The 20,332-nt window shown below is 35.0% G+C and overlaps 1 protein-coding gene across 2 annotated transcripts in view; it reads right to left on the bottom strand.

Annotated features, from left to right (window-relative positions):
- The window catches only part of ANK2 (ankyrin 2), a 242,204-nt gene that overhangs the window by 122,901 nt on the left and 98,971 nt on the right, over positions 1–20,332 (bottom strand). For both annotated transcript variants that reach the window (XM_060012911.1, XM_060012912.1), the window contains 6 exons: positions 18,731–18,829; positions 12,734–12,832; positions 10,040–10,237; positions 7,743–7,841; positions 7,479–7,577; positions 2,255–2,353 (listed from right to left, as the gene is read on the bottom strand). In XM_060012911.1, the coding sequence (XP_059868894.1) occupies positions 2,255–2,353; positions 7,479–7,577; positions 7,743–7,841; positions 10,040–10,237; positions 12,734–12,832; positions 18,731–18,829 (693 nt within the window). The remainder of the gene's footprint in view (positions 1–2,254; positions 2,354–7,478; positions 7,578–7,742; positions 7,842–10,039; positions 10,238–12,733; positions 12,833–18,730; positions 18,830–20,332) is intronic.

The raw sequence follows: 20,332 nt of genomic DNA, 5'->3' as shown, positions 1-20,332 counted from the left end.
ATAGAGAATGCTGCTTGCACTTTTAACTGAGAGATATTATTGTGATGATATGACTTTTCTTTCATTATATATTGGGAGTAGGCATAAATATGACTTAGCCCCATGATTATATAACCATGAGGTATTATTTCTACACCTGATAGAGAAGAACACAGACTACCCAGAGATCTTGACCTTGGAGATCAGTGTAGTAGTGGGTATAATTTTAACTATCTCCCCTTTGGAAGAGAGTGAATTGTAGAGCAATGGTATTCAGTTAAGAGAGGGAGTTTTCAGAAGTGCATGCATGTGGGAATTTGACTACAAACTATTAAGCAGTTTTATTTTATATTAAGAGGGATTCATGAGAAACCCTTTTATTATTAAGTATGGATTACAAAATATTTACCAGGAAAACTACCACAATTTCTGGTAAAATTAATGAAGTTCAAGATATTCAGAGCGCATTGACGGACCATAAATTTTTTTTAACAGCTGAATTGCCAGGTAAACTTAAAAGGAAATGAGACTAGGCAGAGCACAGAGGATTTTTAGGGCAGTGAAACTACTCTATATGATACTATAAGGATGGATACATGTTATTATATGTTTGTCCAAACCCATAGAATGTACAACACCTAGCGTGAATCCTAACGTAAACTAGGTGCTTTGGGGAATAATGATGTATCAATGTAGGTTCGTCACTCACAACCAATGTACCACTCTGGTGGGGAATGCTCATAACTGGGAAGACTATGGGGTCAGGGGGCCTATGGGAAGCCTCTGCACCTTCCTCTCAATTGTGCTGTGGAACTAAAACTGCTTTTAAAAAATAGTCTTTAAGGGGGTGGGGAAGGGAAACAAGAAAAATGCCAAGGCAGGGAAGAAGAGAGTTTGAATAACAAAAGCATTCAATATATAAGAGCATAAAATGCCAATGATGAGTACCAAAGAACATAAATTACACTACTTGTACAATGGATAGAAAGGCAGAAAAAAATCAAAACTACTAGAGTAATGAAGGCGGCCCACGTATCACTGGATTCTGCATGAAGGTCTGTGGAAAAAAATGCTATAAAATTCAGAGTCAGAGAATGTTAAGAAGTCTGGAAGGCCAATGATATGTACCAAAGAACATAAATTACACTACTTGTACAACGGATAGAAAGGCAGAAAAAAATCAAAACTACTAGGGTAATGAAGGTGGCCCACGTATCACTGGATTCTGCATGAAGGTCTGTGGAAAAAAATGCTATAAAATTCATAGAGTCAGAGAATGTTAAGAAGTCTGGAAAGGAGTTTCAAGGTTTCTAAGTCCAACCCTTATATTTTAATAATAAAGACCCAGAAGTGAAATGACTTGTCTGAAATGACAATTTGTATGTTTCCAGCTGAATGTTTTCATTCCAATACAATACTGTTTTGAAAATGGACTCACTACGGTAGGATTCAAGGTGAAGTGAGTTCTAGCTTAGATATATCAAATATTGAAAAAGAAGCGAAAGTGTTTAAATATTCCATGAGAATCCCAAAGGTGCTAGTGCAAAAGTTAATGAAACAGCGTGGAAAAGGAAACAGAAGATATTGATAAAATATTCAGTGTAAAGGAAGAAGGTGAAAAAAGCAACTGGGAAGGGACATTTTTTAAAAAGAAGAAGAAAAAAAGTCAAGTTGTGGGAATCAGAAATAGGAGAATCCAATCTCCCAGGCCAAAATTCATTTATTTTGGAATAGTGGAAGGGTAGAATGCCTAAATATGGAAAATCAAAGTAAGAAGAAAAGTAGAACACATTATAGAAATCAGGAAAGTAAAACAGATGAAGGGAAACATTAAAACTTTGAATATGGTTTGTCTTTAAGTTACTAGTAAGGAATGTCTATGGAAATTTGATTGGCTTTGGTGGTAAGAAATAAATTTTAATATATATAGTATCTATATAAAATAGGTTAAAATGTTAAAATTCATGAAAATGAAGATATATGTGGAAGGGCTTTCATAGGTAAAAAAAATTTATTAAAATGTTAGTCAATGCCAAATTTCTTAGATACTAAATTGTATTATTTTTTCAAATGTTAGTGTTTCTGAAATTGAAGTGCATTTTCCATTGTGTATATTTACCATACCATTTCACTTTTGCCTGAAAAACTGTCACTGAATTGATGTTTTCACTTACAGTCCTTGGCATTTCCACATCAAGAGATGAAGAATAGCAGCATCTCTTAAGGATAGAACTCATGCACGTAACAGAAGAAAACCGCAAGCACCAGCACCTACCCTGGCTCTGGCATCGACAAGGGCACCATTTCTCAGGAGGCATCGGACCACTTCCACCTGCCCCGCCCGGGCTGCCATGTGCAGTGCAGTCTCCCCACGCTGCCAGGAAACAAAGATCATTCAATCATAAGTAAACCCACTGCTCTGCATGGCATAGAATAAAAATGTGCCTTTTTGTGAAAGATAGCATTATATCCAAAAGTTTCAGAAATCTATGAAAAGGTATAATTATTTCATAATTGTTTAGTCTGGAAAAACAGTATCTTCTCCATCTTCAAAAGGATAAGACAAGCGTTTAATTTTTTTTTCACTCATGACAAACCAGTGAACTTACCCAAACATTCAGGATACCCTGAGGTTTAACTTCACAGTCAACGTGGCATAACCTAAATTGCTTTTGGTGGTATGAAGTTACCTTTCATCCTTCAAATCTAAAATCTGTCACACTTAAATATGTGATTACAGCTCTATCCCGTTTTTATGAGAAACTCTAGATGCTGCCAATCTAGTCAACAAAGTGCAAAAAAATCACATCATCTGTTACCATACATGTCATTTCTTTTCAGAATTCAAAATTTACTTCTGAAATAAACTATTTTTTTTACTTTGGCTTTATCTTTTTGTTATGAGACTAGATAAAGACTGTTCATACGAGGAATCTGATTTGCCCAGGAGGTCCTCTGCTTGTTATTGATGAGCGTATTGAATTACAGACAGTTACTCGAGAGAAATACTGAGAGATGAGTAAAGCAATGTTAACAGTGCCATCAGTTGAGGTGGGCAGCACTGAGCTTCAGGTGTCTCCTGAAGTAGCTTCATGCTGCATCAAGGAAGACACACTTATCAGAAAAAGGTAGCTTAACCTGCAGCATGAAGGATGATGGTTAGACATCAGAGAATGTTCTCATTGGGAAGCCTGTTAATTACTGCCTCTAAGAGAAGGTTTTTTTTTTTCAATCTGCATATTTTAAAACCACATGTAGTTCTAAAGAAAGCAGGGATTCATTCTTTCAAACAATTTTACAGTTATAAAAGAATAAGATATTGGAATAAAAGTTATTTTAGTCACCACAACTATACTAGAAAATAAGGTTGATTTCAACCAGGTAAACTAGTCCAAATAAACTAAATTGATTTCAACGTTGGTTGAGGTAACTGGATAACGTTTGACAAATTCCAGTGAATAATTTCTTCTGATTACTTGCACAACAAACCCTTAAACCCAGATTTAAGACAAACTTTAGTTTGGTACTTAGCTCAGAGTTCATTTTTTGCTAGTATTCAGAGACCCATTCCTTATGAAGTTATGAGAAATTCAATTCCAATTATTTGAATTTGAGAGCATTAAACTGGATGTCTATGCTAATCTTCTTTTTGTTGATAATTCATTTATCCTCTAATGGCCTTATTTTCTGATGTCATCTTTTGACTTTTGTAGAGTAAATGTATTTGGAGTATGTTATTACATAAAATAACAGCAGTTATGACTGGAACAGCAGTACTTTTCAGACTTTGGATGTACGGCAAGATTTTTCCTCTTCAGACAGCCATGATTTCTAACTTTTCTATATCACTTAAAACCTGCCTCTAAAAAAAAACCCCTCAAATCTTTATTCCATTTCTAAGTCTTATAATAGTACAACAATTTTACTAATTTTAGCAGAATGAAGACAAAAAATGAGTTTCCTTATAAGAAGTTAAGTCAAAGAGGCCTCAGGAGTACCTACTCAATGATGAATTTATACGCTTACAAGCCAAACTTTATCAATGAGGGGTTTTCAAAATCTAAAAGGTTTCAAATACTAGTCTTAGTATTTCTAGTACCTTTATTTATGCTTAAAATAAGTTGTTTTTATGATGTTTTCACATTTGAAATTGACAAGTTAGATATAAAACCTAAAGTATTAAACATTATATACAAAGAAAACATTATATATATATATATATATACACACATATATATATGCAAATGGTCTCTCTACTTTAAAACAATGGTCTTGTTTAATTCTTATTTAATGATTTTTGGGTAATTGACCTTTATGTAAATTGCCTTTACCCTTTAATATTATGTTACCCTTGTTTATACATAAGTATAAATAAGAAAATGAAAGAGGGTATATATATTTTAATCAGTAGGTTCCATTTCTTAGTTACTGGGCACCTCATCTTATTCAATGCCCTGTTTTCCTTATCTTAAGCTCATTAACTTTAAGGATTAGGGGAAATTCTTAAACATAATATGAAGTGTGAACTTAGTCATGAATCCGTTGATTTGCTGTAAGAAGAGAAAAACTCGATTGTCCCCCACTTTGCATTGTGGACAGCTCCAAAAGTGCTGGGTTTTCTACTCCCAGAGTTGTCAATGAATACTTTGGATTATGGATGTATTACAACTGGCTTTCTGGGTTTTCAAGTGCATTTGTGAGCCTTCTGGAAAGGGAGATTTGCGGTAATAATATCTGCACATGATTGAGTTATTGGTACACTTCACACTTGGAGTGAATTTCGAGACAAAAACAAGACTGGCAGGAGAATGGGTATGCTCATGTCCAAAGCAGGTACTACATTTCATGCCCCTCCCCCAGTTGTTAAAACTGACTCTGCTGACAGCTACATTGACTTCCACTTTGGCTGCATCAGTTGTAAAGCATCAAAGCACAACAGACAGCACTGCATTCAAAAATGCAACATGATTTCAGGCAACACACAAAGGCTTCAAGGGTAGGGTACTTCGGGGTCAGGAAATGACCAACTCTGACACAGCAAGCAGGCAGTCAGTGTTCACACCGTTTCTTAATCAACCTGCAAAGAGTTTTGGATGCAGCAGCTATATCCTCACGTTCTGAGAATACACCAGTTCACAGGCATCCCACTGCTAGAGAAAGTTAAATTCCTCTAAATGTAGGGTTGCCAGATTTAGCATATCAAAATACAGGATGTCCAGTTAAATCTGAATTCCAGACCAACAAAGAATAATTATTTTAGTATAAGTGTGTCTCAACTATTGCATGGTACATACTTATACTAAAAACAATTATTTGGTGTTTATCTGAAATTCAAATTTAACCAGGAGTCCTGCATCTTATCTGGTAACCCTATGTACATGGTATCTGCTCTCTGAAGGACACATCATACAAAAATTAAAATGAACAAACAAAAAGCAACTAGGAAACACATTTGAGAAGAGGATTACATTGGCAGGTGGCTCTCAAGTATTTGTTTTGAGAAGGCTGAAGAGAAAGAGTATGTAATGGACGAATGAGAAGATAAAACAAAATGAAGAACTTTATAATGACCAACAGGTGGAATTTAAAGTTTAATATAGCAATTGCCAAATTTGGGAGTATTCAAGAACCTAAATATGTCAACATTTTTATTGTTTTAATTGATATTTTGTTTAACAAATAAAAATGTGTTTTTTATTTGAAAATCTATATGTAGCCCATATAGTTTTTTGCTTTTGTTTTCGTTTTTTTTGCGGAGTGGAGTATATCAATATGGAGCAAATACATAACCATCAAATAATTTGGAATTGGTCAGTTAAGAAGCAAATTAAGAGTGCCGCAAAATCATACAATCATTTCATGTGGCTTTTCTTTGATGATTTTGCAAAAATCTCCCCTCAGAACGATTAACATGGGGGATTTCAACCAAGCATTGCATAGAATATACTTGTCTATGTTACTATGATAATATAATTTTACACAGTATTACCATTGCTCCTGAGATCCTGTAGGCATTTTAATGCAAAGAAGGAAAATACAGTACAGTGGGAAAGTACTCAGAGAACTTCTTTTAAAAGGTACTGGTTTGTGTAGGTCTCAATTTTAAAAAGGGAGGTGGTCATCTCTGAACAGAAGAAGGATGCTATTGATTTCTTTTAAAGTTCCAAGAAGTGACCATAAATTAAACTCAAATTGGCATGTTGTGAAATTACTCTTATCCTTAGTGGAGAAATTTAAAATTAGCATATATTATTACTTTAGGATCAGTAAGCTGTAATTAGGGGGGTGTATAAATACAGACTATATTTCAATTCTTTGATGGTTTTATACTCCAATTGTGAATAATATGAAGAGAGGTATTAACACATATTTAAAATCAAATAAATTTATTTCACATGGATTTTGTCCATGCATCAGAAACTTCAGCACAGAAACAGTGTATAAAATACAAGGAAATGAAAAAATGAAAGGGAATATGAATAAAAAGTAAAATTGAACATTCCATTTCACAACTCAAAAGGAATGGAATACCAAAAATTAGCAACAATAGTAAACCAATTGCTTTTGAAAATATGATTCATTTTAATAATAAGCACTAAGATTAATTTGGGGAGTTATTTCTGTTGAATACTTTTTTAAAAATCTCAATATTCCAGTGGGTCCTGGTGAGCTTCAAATACATGACAGTATTTTATACAGAGCAAGTTCTCTTGCTCAGGAGAAAATCTGTATTCAATGATCAAAGTTTAACTGGGCTGACTCCAAGAAAATGAGATAAATATAAAGAAATGGGAGGTAAAAATCCTAATTTACATTAGGTAGAAGAATTCTGGAATATCCAGCATTTACTGTCAGAACAAAAGTTGTCTGAAGACCAACATGGATTTCAGAATACATGAAAAAGTTGCAAGTTATAACTAATTCAGCCAACCAAATCAAAAGGAAAAATCAAAGTAAGGTTAGAAAATGGAAAATCCATGTAACTGAAGGAGGGAGGGAGAATTTGATATTAAGTAAAAAATCTTCTAATATTGGTCTATCTCTGGTTAATCATTTGATAGAATTGATTATGGTACTGACAATATTTTAACCAAAATTTCCTGGAATATGATTCACTCAAGCAAGTAGAGTGAGTCCTGAATATTTTATTCCAATCAATCATTCCTTCACGTTCAGAGGAGCTTTTAAAATGTATTTTGTCTTATAAGTGTATTTAAGATGCATGTTCAATTTATCTGCACCAGGAAGCTGACACAGTCTTATTCCACAGCTTCCATTTTATTACTTTGTAAAACATTTCTTACCCTACGGAGGTTCCTTTCAGCGACCTTCTAGCAATTATTTCAATAATACGTTATCACGGGGGCTCTTCTCAAAGCTCAGCCGCTGAGCTTTGATCACACACACACACACACACACACACACACACAAACATCCCTACACACCCACACGCTTCCTCTCTTTCTCCCTGTGGTTATTCTGACCCAAGCCATACTCACAATGTTAGTGACATCTGGAGAGGCTCCATTCTGCAGCAGAAGTAGGACAATGTTCAAGTGGCCCATGAAGGCAGCCACATGTATTGGTGTGAGGCCAGACTGCGAAACAAAGCGACAGCAGTTTTACTCCTCTGCACCGGTGGGGGCTTTGGGGCTTCTTCAGATAAATAATACTTGAGCGAAGAGGACAGAAGATGGGCAGAAGGAAGGGGAAGAAGGAGTAAGAGAAGGAATGTTTCGTGACAAGCTGAAACATTTTTCTACCTCTGTTATAGCTTGGATTGAAGCCCCATATTTCACCAGCAGTTCCATGACTTTGATGCGGTTTTTCTTGCAGGCAATGTGCAGTGGAGTAAAACCATTCTGTGCAAAAGACAATCAAGTTAGTTGAAAACATGCAGAAATGATTCTCACACAACTCCATGCTGGCACATTGCAGGCAGTAATGTTACATCCTCATTCATGTAGTGCGACCATTTCTTCAAGTGCTGTAGGTGTTGGATTTAGAGAGAAAGTGGTGGTGTATTCCTGGAGGCTCTGAACTTGGTTTATATGTGGTGGGCAGGTATGGCATTGTTCGTGTGGTTACAGAGAAAACAAAAAGGAAGAAAATTACATGGGCCTACTCTTCCAAGAAGGAAAAAACTGAGGCAATTATACTTTACAAGTTCTAAAATGTTTTAAAGCATACTGATTGGTCAGATTATGGAATGGCTTAAAGATGCATCAAAGATAAGCATGTGTTTTTCTGATGATGAGCTATTTCTTAAAGGGAAAAATCATTACCTGTTTTACTTCAAAAATCTAAGAACATGACTATAATAAATGTTTCAGCCTAGCTACTATTTTCTTTAGGGAATAGGTGTTACAAATGAACAGAAATCGTTATCTGTGTTGATAGTTTTTTTATATCCAGAAGTTATAATGTTTATATTAAAAAGTTTTTATGAAGAGTTGTTGCATGTTAGTGGAAATCATTATTTATGTTGATAATATTTAATACCCAGAAGTTATATTTCTTATATTTTAATATATTTTTATAACTTATATCAATTACATACATTTTGTTTCGAAAAGAAATGATTATTAAGTTCCCAAATATTTTCAAAATAAGTATGGAGAATTTTTGGAATAACTGGAAGAAGGTATCTCTTAGAAGCAAAGGAATGTGGAGAAGTCTTTAAGGTATTTTCTAACTTTCCATACTGGGCTAATGTGCAGCAATTAGGGGAAACTACATAAAAATTTGTTAACTAGCCCCATGCTTAATCCTTATGTGTTATATTTAAGTATTATATTTTTATCTGAACAATGATGTCTCTATATAGAATCGTATCTATTCTGCTAGTTAACAATTTTGCATGTCCCAATAGGGACTGTTTATCAGTCAATATTTTTCTACACTAGCAGTTCTCAGGAAAGCATATGATTTTCTTTAACCTAATGACATTATTGTTCACAATATTTGTTAAGTAATTTCCCATTTATGAGCTATGTAATAAGCCAGATATAAATAACTACATGTATGTGCAGCACTTAAAAGATCTGCAGTGATTAGAATGTGATATTTTACATGCTTATTGACCACTATCCAAATGAAAATGAGTACTTTCCTCCTTATAAGAAAATAAATATCCTTACATAATTGCACATAAACCTAAAAGTATAGTTGCTTCCCAGGCAATAATAAATAAATTGATTCCAATGGAAAATTTCTAATAAAAATAAGATTAATATTTGCTAATTCTAATGACATTCTCTTAAATATTGATTGTCTAAAGACTAATTTAACTTACATAAACCATTTAACAAATAGAAAAAAGGGTTTGCTTTTAGTTGGAGAATTAAGAAACAAGAGGCATAAATTAGTACATATCTAATACTTCCAATGATTATGGTTAAAATATAAGTGAAGCAAGAAGATTTATTCAATATTAGAACTTGGGAGAAACAGAAGCTGCTCTAGGGACAGCCTCTTGCAGATTTCTCCTGAGCAATTCCTGAAATAGTTTATATAAAATGCTTCCTGAAGCAAGAAGACCCTAAGCATTACTCTTCCATTAGCCTGTGGCTGAGTAATCAGGTCAATAAGGAATATCTCCAAGTGAATTCTTCACAGGCTTACATTTTACATCATCTTACATAGTAAAATCTATTCGCCACTTTAAAACTTTCTTTGTCAAAAAGAAATTAATAAAGTTCAACTTTTTTACAATTTTATTCTGACTCTATATAGAGGTGTCTAGAACTTACTTGATAATTGCTATTTTTCAACTTCTATTTTCCATTTAAAAATGCTATCACTCCAGAGGTTTCATACCTATCTATGAGTTGCTAATTATGGAAATGTTACCTTGGTGTTCTCTTAAATCTATCCTTGCCATCATTTAATAGCAAACTGTGAAGGCATGAAGTAGGCAGGCAGCTTGTGGGAGGTGACAAATTTAGAATTAACTACACATCTATAACCATGCACTGCTGTGCCTACAACCATTGGTCAATCAATGCGGGTTTGCTTATGTCGATCTGTATTCAGTTAATGTGGACTGGGCTAGGTTTACCAGGGCTCTGGCGTTTGGATTGGCTCTCTTGTCCAGAAGGAGTTTGGTTACACGGTAGTGACCACAGTGTGCGGCAACGTGGAGGGCCGTCAGGTAGTCCAGGGTGACGTCATCAACAGGCGCCTTGTGCTGGAGCAGGTGCTTCACACATTCCACGTGGTCTCCTTGGGCAGCCATGTGAAGCGGAGACAGCCCATTCTGCGCATCAAAACCAAACGAAACCAAGGCCACATTTTAGTCATTACTTTCAGATTCTGAAACACGACAAACAATTCTTGATCTCTGGAACCATTGGTAGCAGAGAAAAATAATTTCCACTCGACACCTAAACATACAGCAGATTATGTTTGGCAGAGAGGAAAGATAAGAGAATGTTTAATTTCATAACTGTGATATTCTTAGGCAAAAATTAATAGGTCTTTCATGAATGAATATATAGTACGTGTAGCAATTCAGTTGGCCCACAATTATCAGGGCAATATTAGCTGTACAAAAACAAGTAATAGCTGAGGCTTAAATTATCTGTATCCAATTCCATACATAGAAATCTACATTTAATTCATCTCTCTGCATGAATTTCTTTACTTCTCAATGGAGGGGAAAGTGGATGCAGGAGGAGCAAGTGGGTGGGTCAGGGAGAGAAGGAGACTTTGATCATCTCTTAGATCCACACTGCTCGGAAATTCTGCAACTTCTTTTTTCTGTCATGATGCGTAAATTGGATTTGGAGAAAGCAGTCAGATAAGAGCTAGAAAAGTATAAGGCAAATATGGACCATGTGTCAATGACCTCCCAACTTTAAAATTTTGAGGATAATCTAAATTTATCATCATTGATACTGCCAAAAATAGCTTTAGACTTAATCCTCAGAGAAGGTCAACAGCAGGGATACAAGACAGCCAAGTAGTTCACTGATAATTATTAGTCTAGGTGAGACTCTCATTTTTAAAAATTTAATAAACAAGCTTATAGGAAAAAGCGAAATTAGAAAACATTTGCCCATTAAAAGAAGGGGACTATTGTCCTTTCTTACTAATCAATGCAAATACAGTCACTAGAAAATAACTGTTGACCAAGGATTTAGTTTGGCAGTCATCATATTCAAATAAGCAGAAATTGTCTGGATAAAGAAGCCAGAATAGGCCAAAGGCCCAACATTCTCAACCAGGAAGGTGATTTCAACAGTGTAGGACAGTCGCAGATTATGCAGCCACAGATGCTTTATGCTGTATGCTTATATATGAATGATATTTGATTTTACAAGAAGGCCATTAAAAATGTTCCATCTAGGTAACCCATGGTCTTCATTAGTGATATGACAATTACTGGCAGATTCTGTAGATGAGATTATTTTATGGTTTTTGCAACAGTATATCTACCTACCCTCAATTTGATATAAGCCTTTTATTGGTTATAACATGACTAGTCTGAAATTTTGTTATTGCCATTTAAATTTCAATCCGTTTCCTCAAGGAAACTTTCCATAATTATCTTTGCATGACCCAGCCCAAAATGTTACATTTTAAAGACAGATCTCTACAACATTCTCAGTATAGGTATGAGAATAAAAATAATGCAGATGATTTATTTCTCATCTTCATATATTTCTGATTTGAAGCCACCCTTTCATGATCTGCGTGGCACATCTCTAAAGACTGAGTGCATTCTATACAAATTTTGAATGTGTGGGCCAGTTTTGCTCCAAATTATATCAACTAAATATTCAATTAAGATATAATATAAATTAAAAAATATTTGCTGTGTTTGCTGCCTTATTTTTCTCACCTTACCCTAGTAACAGCATCAGTTGATATGAATCATGTTCAGGGGATGGGGGAGATGAAATAGGGGGAAAATATTAGGACATGTCCCTTGTCTAAATTTTTGTTGTATTTAAGGATCCGAGGGTTGTTACATGTCCCATTAAATAACTCTGTGTGATTATCTTCAAATTTCGTCTCATGATATTTTCTGGTAACCCAAAGAAAACCTCCAACAAATCAGCTCATCACTTGGTTTCTATTTATATGGATAAGAGTTTTCCCCATGGTTGGGCATGTTGATGAAATGAGACAAAAAATACTAGATGTACTGTGCCATAGAGAACAGTATGCTTTTTTATTGGTTCTTTGTAGCTGGCCTATCCTAACTCATGCTTTCCACATCACCTATTAATCCCAATTATAATCAACCAACACCACCAGTGAGTAATTCTTTTTACTAGATATTGTCTATTTTACTAGATATTGTCTAAAGATTGGAGAGCCAAAAGACTTATCTTGTATTGCTACTTGTGCTTCTTTAAAAGACAGTTTTATAAAAGACAGTTTTTATATATATTTTATAGTCATCTCAGAGAATCATAAAAATGTAGACTAATAAAATGTAAGAAATTTCTCACTTATATATAATATTCTCATTCATGTATAATAGAGTAATATTTACATTTCCATCTGCAGAGAGAACAGCAGGTAAAAATATAGAAAGAACTTGAAGTTATACATTTAATACATCTTAATGCATTTTTTCTTTTAAATAGTTTAAAAGGTTTGATATCTATTACTCATTCCTTGAACACAAATATTGAGCAACTAGAATACGCTTGGCTGATGCTTTGATTTCAAGAAGAATAGAGATTATCAAAAAAATGTCTTAAAGAGTTTGTTGGATCCCATCTTCCTCATAATGACTCACCTTCGTCCTTGCCAGCAAGGGAGCCCCCCGCTCCAGCAGAAGCTCCACCACTTGGTCATGTCCACTTCTTGCAGCGCAATGAAGGGGCGTCAAGCCATCCTGCCAAAAGAATGAAAGATAGGCCTCAGTTCACTTTTTTTAAAAAAACAAGATTGTATCTACTGCCACCTTGAAGAGAAGGTTTCCAAAACTCAGCCCTAGTGACTCAGTAGATCAGTAATAGAATTGCTATCAGTTAAATAATAAAGAACAGTAAGAGAGAAAACAAGACAGAGATCTCGGCAGAGAGAAGGAGAATGAGAAAGACAGAGACAAAACAGAAAGAGGGAGAGAGCAAGAGAAATCCCATGTGTGGAGGTTTAATGTAAAAAACACTGTGGCTGGTCATGTGTTTGCATATTTAGGAAGATGGAAAAGCAGAGGGTGTTGCATTTGTTGAACTTGAAAGCCCTACCTGCCTGGAGCCACACCCAGAGATTATACTGTTATACTATTTTCCTTCTGGTTGTCCTAACACAACTCCTAAAATTTCTTCATAATCTAATTTGTCTATCTTCTCTCTTGAATTGTCATTATTTTCATAAATTCTCCTAAAATGCTCCCTGAGGCTTGTAAAAGGGAAGGGTTATTTTTTCACATTCTTCTAAAGGTTTCCACTCATATTTTTCATCATTTTACAAAATACATAATTATTTTTCAAAAATTAAATTTAGGGCTTCCCTGGTGGCACAGTGGTTGAGAGTCCGCCTGCCAATGCAGGGGACACGGGTTCGTGCCCCGGTCAGGGAAGATCCTACATGCCGCAGAGCGACTGGGCCCGTGAGCCATGGCCGCTGAGCCTGCGCGTCCGGAGCCTGTGCTCTGCAATGGGAGAGGCCCAACTGTATGTTACGCTAATTATAAAACTTTCTGACCCTGATAACCTCACAGGTAGTTTCTGATTCTAGAGCAATCTCCAAATACCCTCTGTCTTTTGGGTTTTATTTCTCTTATTCATAGTCCAGCCACAATGGTATAAATAAGCCCTTTAATAATCTCTATTCAAATTATCAAATTTGAGTGTGTCATCTGTTTTTGTCTAGGACCTTGATGATAATTATTCCTTGCTTTGTTAAACCTATTTAGCCAGTATTGAGATACTAAACAGACCTTGCAGTTTTGGTTACCTGGGAATTAGCATGAAAAGACTGTCTCTTGAGAAAAAAGTATTGGAATGCCAAGTTATTTTAAAGTTTGCCAAAAGGAGCTTAAAAGACAAACTGTGTGGGCAAAGTGATTAAAATGATGATGCTTTTGTATCTTGTCCTCAGTGCCCTATGGTGGAAACACAGAGCATTGGTTGCTATATAAGTGAAACAGCAGTTAGATACAGCTTGATTTCTCAAACATATTCGTGGTGGGAGCTTCATTGAGATCTAGAGTTTGAGAAATCCAACACAGCAAATGAAAGCATGATGTGCACGGTCCAGCGGGTAGGCCCTGGAATCACAGAGCTCTGGGTGTGAGTCTCAGATCAGCCCATCATGGGTGAAGCTCTCTGAGGCTCAGCTTCACGATATTTCAAATGAGGATGCTTTTTCTTACCCTGTTTAATTTACAGCATTGTTTGAAAAATGAGGGGATGCTGCCTTACAACATTTTTAAAAAGGTATTGCTTTCTATGGATTACATGAAATATTCATTGGGTAATCACGTTGAAACCTCTAAAATGCTCTCAGAACAATAGGAAAATATGGAGAACACTTAATAAACCCGCAAGAACATCAAGTAACAGTAAGGATTAAGTAATTGGGTCTAAATCTTACAGATTAGTGATGCAGTTTATCTGCTCTTAAAAAGGATATGTGAGTTATATCAAATTCAAGTTGCCCAACATGCTCAATCTGGGTAGATTTTGGATATTTTCTACAAAGTGCAGTGTCTCATTATTGTCCCCCATAAAATCTTTATCAAAAGGTTTTGTATTCAAGAACTTTTAAACTTACTCTTTTAATTTAGTTTTTACTCTTAGAGACTATGATCTGTTCATTATCTTTTTTTTTTTCTTTTTTTAAATTCTTAAGACTGTGTTTGAAGTTTACATTTTCCTCCCCTCCAGAGTCCCCTTCCCTGTGTTCTCTTTCTTCGCTGGAATCAGTTCAAATCACATGGTGATGTCAGTAATTCTTAAAGGGACACCATTCATCTAGCTGGTAACCCACAGCATTAGCTTCTTACGACCATTTCTTTCCTTATCTTTTCCTCTCTTCCCTCTCAGCTTAGATTATTCTTCCAGCAATGTATCCTAAATTCTGTGTACTAATATAGGCTCTGCTAATTACTAAGCTGTGTGTCCTAGGTTAAGTTATATAACTCCTCTGGAACTCATTTTTCCCCTTGGTAGTCTCATTTCTCAAATGGAGACCTCTATATTTTCTCAACAAGAAAATAATAATACTTTGTAAGTTGTTAGGAAGATGAATTAAGATGATATTTGTATAGTACTTAGCAGGGTGCCCAGAACATAGTGGGCATATGACAATTGGTAGCCACTATTGTTATTATTTTAATTATTACTCCTAATAACAAATAGCAAGGGTGATCCCTTTTTCTGATGCATTGTTTTTCATTTATCATCCTTTAATGTTTTTTGTATACTTTTATTGTTTTCATTGAAATATGTATTTCAATATTTTAGCCATAATCCTTATAGGAAGTATTTCCACATTGAAATAAAAAATAAGTTTAAAAATAAAAATGAATAATGCCTTTAATAAAACTTGAATTAATAATATCATTTTAGCTATAACGTTTCTGTTTTAACATTAAGATGAGGTTTTCCAGATACCAGAAAACCAGGGCTCTGGTGAAAATGTCTCAGAGTTTCACACTAGATTCTAGTCAATGATGAGAATGCCAATGAGATGCAAAATGTCTCAGTGATTGACATAGTGCTGGTGAAAGTGGTGGAGAAACTACGGGTATGATTTTTTTTTAATTACCCCAAAGCCTTTATATATCTTGCTCTTCTCCTAATAATGAAAACATTATAAGTGAGAAAATAATAAGACCAAGGGAAAATCTTTGATGGACCATACTAAATTCAGAATGTTTATGACTAATTTGACTGCTAGGGGAAATTGAGACCTCTGTGAAGAAAATGAAACAATAATATTAATATTATTTGAAATTCCATATAAAGACACACTATTGTGTTACCTAAAAAGATAGTCAAAAACAAGTATAACAGTTTTTAATTTAAAAATATATTTTTAAAGGACAAAAGAAAAAGCAAACCATATTCCCTTAGTAATCAAATATTATAGTTCCAAAAATATATACATATTATAGTTCCAGAATTGGCCTCCTGATTCCAGACCACAGTACTGCATTTCAGTATTTACCTCCTACTTGATTTTACTTTTGGTAAGAAGGATACAGGTCTGATAGTTATAGCCAAAACTGAAAGAACCTAACTGTTTTTAAAATCCTACTGCTTAGAGATGAGGAAGTATTTTCACTTACAGGGAAAAGCTCAGCCCCACCTTCATTATTGTGACTGATCCTTAGGGTGCACTGGAACCAGTTTGCACACACTAGTGAGAGTCAATGTTTTGCACATCTTTTCCCAATTCTGCATTCAGTGATACCATATTGGTAGCTCCAATTGGCCATGGTGAAAGTATGGAAGTATTTACACCATGGAAATCATCAAAGGCAAAGGTTACAAATCAGAGCTTTTTATTTTATTTTTTTGAAGAGCTGATTATTAAATTTTTACCAGTACACTGCTAACCTAATCCCTTGGGTACTGTTGATTTGCATCTCTGAGTAAAGGGATATAGTCTGTCTTGTTAACTACTGTTATCTCTAGGGTTCACAACACCAAGTAGGAAATCAATAATTATTTGTTTAAGGAAGAAATGAACAGAATGTCAGTACAATGTATAATTAGAAAATCCATTTTCATTTTATAAATTCTTGAATGAAATTCTATTTATTTGCTATAACTAAAGGCTACACCGGATGAAATACAGTCCGAATATTCCCTTCAAGAATAATTAACCAAGGCTTACATTTCATTGTTAAATTGCTCAAGGACAATTAGTTACTGGCAGAACTAGCATAAGAATCCATTTCTCTCCATTTCTTAGTACTCTTTCATAAAAAAACAATGTCTATTTGGAGTTAGACTTTTAAATTGTATATGCAAATGTATGTAGGGAATGCAAATTAGAGCATCTTTTAAAGAATAAAGCAAATATTGTGATGATCAATAAAAACAAAATCAATTGCCTCAATAATGAATGAATACTCCAGAAAAGCATTAATAAGAGCAATGTACATCCTTAAGACATTGACCAAGATAAAAGTTTTTTGCATTTACAAAGTGCTGTCTTTCCATTTGTACTCTCAATTATTAGAGTCTCAAGAGAAACAGAAAGGTGAGTGTAAAGGGACTCATTATGTTAGAAATGTACTTAAAGGAGGAGGTACAGAAACTCTTTCCTTTAAATATAGAGAACAAGTAAGCAAAGCATGCAGCATTATATGTAATTGTTCCAAATTCTGCACACCTACAGCATAGCAAGGGAAAAGGCATGCCATCAAATCAAAGGGTAGAAACCATATAAAACTCTGATGCAAAGACAATGGACACCACAACAAAGATCTTGATAGACAAAGCAAACCACTCCAGTACTCCTACATGATAATATGACACAAGTGCTCTGGACCAAATGTCTTAGAGAAATGAGATTAAGAAACCAACATTTCCTGAGGTCATTAAAACCCAAAATGTATAGTCTGGGACTGGTGTAGTTTCTAGAAGCTCAAAGATGATAAGGTTTATTAAACAAAATATTTGTTAGCCTCAAGATTTGCAAGGGAATTAAATTAGATCCTTATTCCTTGGACTATGAGAATGCAAAGTCCCAGAATTAAACAAAGTGAAGATAAAATATCACAAGGGACATATTCTATCTACTAACTTCCATAGACTTCTTCCACCATATATTTCAAAATTTTATATAATAGGAATGTTTAAAGTTTTACTTAAGTCTATGATTAATCAAGTCTACTCCAGAGAATTAATATTAAAGTACAGTACTAGTTTAGTTTAATGTTTAAGCAAGTAATTGTGCATAATTTCCATTACATAATAAAAAATTATGAGTAGCTAAGTAATTTACTTAACGCCACTTAAAAAATACCTAAGGGTTGATTCTCAAACGACCCTATGAAGTAGGTAGTATTATAGCCTAAGCTCAGAGAAGGCAAGTAAATTGCCAGTGTCATTCAGCTTGTAAGCAGTAGAAGCAGGCTTTGAAATTAGGTAATCTGCATTCAAAGTCTGCACTTTCAACAGGTGTACTGTCCTGCCTATCTTATTATTTATTTGTTGGGAGTATGTAAAAACTCAGAATTATATTTAACTCAACAAGTTTGAAATGAATGAAGGGCACTGCCTCTTAGCGAGTTGACATGAGTAAAAGTGCAACATAATAACCGTATGCCTTTTTTTCCATAAGCATAATAGGAGATCTCCTGCTCAGATCCCTATAGCATAACCACTTAAGAAAAATGATTTAGGAGCTGAAAAGTTCGAAGCAAGAGATTTTCAACATGTATTAAAATATTTTACATAAAAACCACACTCTCATAGCTTAATGTATGCAAATGAGTTTGGGTTCTTGATACTTACAGCTAGCCAAATCAGAGATGAGTAAGTTCAATCTTTGATCTTTGTTCCATGAAAATCAATAAGCAAGGACTTGAAAAACTGTCTCAATGAGAGAGGCTAGCATTCTGTTTCTCCAGGCACTTACGAGCAAACATTAATTCCACTTTACATATGCTGTGCAAACTTTAAATGCTGTATGAGGTTTAAATCGAATCCAAGAAAGCAATTTCCTTGAAAACACATTGCCTGTGTTTAGGGACTGGTATTTTAAAGTGTCTGCTAAAAGAATACAAAAAATAATAATGGTAGGAAATTGAAAGAACAGAGATACTCACCCTGGTTTTGGCATCGATCTGACCACCACGATCCAGTAAGAGCTTCACCATGTTTGTGTTTCCCCTTTTGGAAGCCACATGCAGAGGAGTGATTCCATTCTACACCGTGGAAAGACCAAACAAGAGCATGTTGGGTATGACAGGGCATGATGGTGATGGCTTCGTATTAGCACAAAGGAGATTGTGACCTATTTTGTAATTTTATCTGAGGTTTCTATGGTTTCAATGCTTTTGATTTTTAAGGAACAAAAAAGCACACAAACCACAAAGCACTGTAGGGAATGATAAATGCAATGAAACTGCATAATTAAGTTAGTCAATAACTACAACATATGTACTGAATGTACACATCACAGTCAAGAGACAAAGGGAGCACTTTGGCATAATACTCAATAGAAACAAAATTTCAGATCCTACCTAGATAGAGCCCTAGGCTAAAATCTATCTTTCTTATTATAACACTTAAGTACTTAAAGATTCTGGGATACTAAAGTTTACTATGCTTAAAAATAGAGTACACACATACATATCAATACCCAATGTAAAAATGATTATTAAAAACACCTTCTTCAGAATAATTCAGTATGAAAAACTTGAGAATAACTCAATGTAGTTTCAGAGAAGAAGACTTCTAAGGACAAAAATACTATATACATGAATTATATGTATTTCTTTCCTTGGCTATCTATCATATACCATTATTAGGTCAAGGATGTGTACCTGATTTTTTGGTATGTTATGATTTTGCAAATATTCAAGTACTGCATTTACTGATTCATATTAAGTACACTGAGTTTTATAATTGTCATGTAAGTGAATTCTTTCCAGTGAAAGCATACCATTAAAACTGTAACACAACATAATGTGCTTTTACTATTTCAGTAAGACTCCTCATATGAGCAAATTTTCAATTTATTAAAAAAAAATATATATATCCCGGGACTTCCCTGGGTGGCACAGTGGTTAAGAATCTGCCTGCCAATGCAGGGGACACGGGTTCAATCCCTGGTCCGGGAAGATTCCACATGCTGTGGAGCAGCTAAACCCGTGCGCTGCAACTACTGAGCCTGCGCTCTGGAGCCCGCGAGCCACAATTACTGAGCCCGTGTGCCACAACTACTGAAGCCCGCGCGCCTAGAGCCCGTGCTCGGCAACGAGAAGCCACGGCGATGAGAAGCCCGCGCACCGCAATGAAGAGGAGCCCCTGCTCGCCGCAACTAAAGAAAGCCTGCATGCAGCAATGAAGACCCAACATAGCCAAAAAAAAAAAAAAAAAAAAATCCCTGTCAAATTGTATGCCCTATAGTCACTGTTAGGACATACTATAAATGTAGTTATACATTTTATACTTAATGTTTTAACAGTTTAATTTTTTATCGACTTGAAGCTGCTTGTTCACGATTCGTGGTGTGACCTTTAAATGTAACTGCTCATACTGATGTCAGAATCAACATCTTCCTTATTGCAAATGATTTGCGTGCATGTGAACTGACACACTATTTTTCATGTGTTGGGTTGTGACGACTTCCTGTGATTTGAAGGGAAAAAAATGGAAAATTTAATATCTGCAGCACAGATAAATCCAGGCAAGGAAAAGGAAAT

This window comes from Delphinus delphis, chromosome 5, assembly GCF_949987515.2.
Source record: "Delphinus delphis chromosome 5, mDelDel1.2, whole genome shotgun sequence".
Lineage (NCBI taxonomy): Eukaryota > Metazoa > Chordata > Mammalia > Artiodactyla > Delphinidae > Delphinus > Delphinus delphis.
Note: the sequence above shows the minus strand (reverse complement) of the source record. Positions and strands in the feature narration are given on the sequence as shown.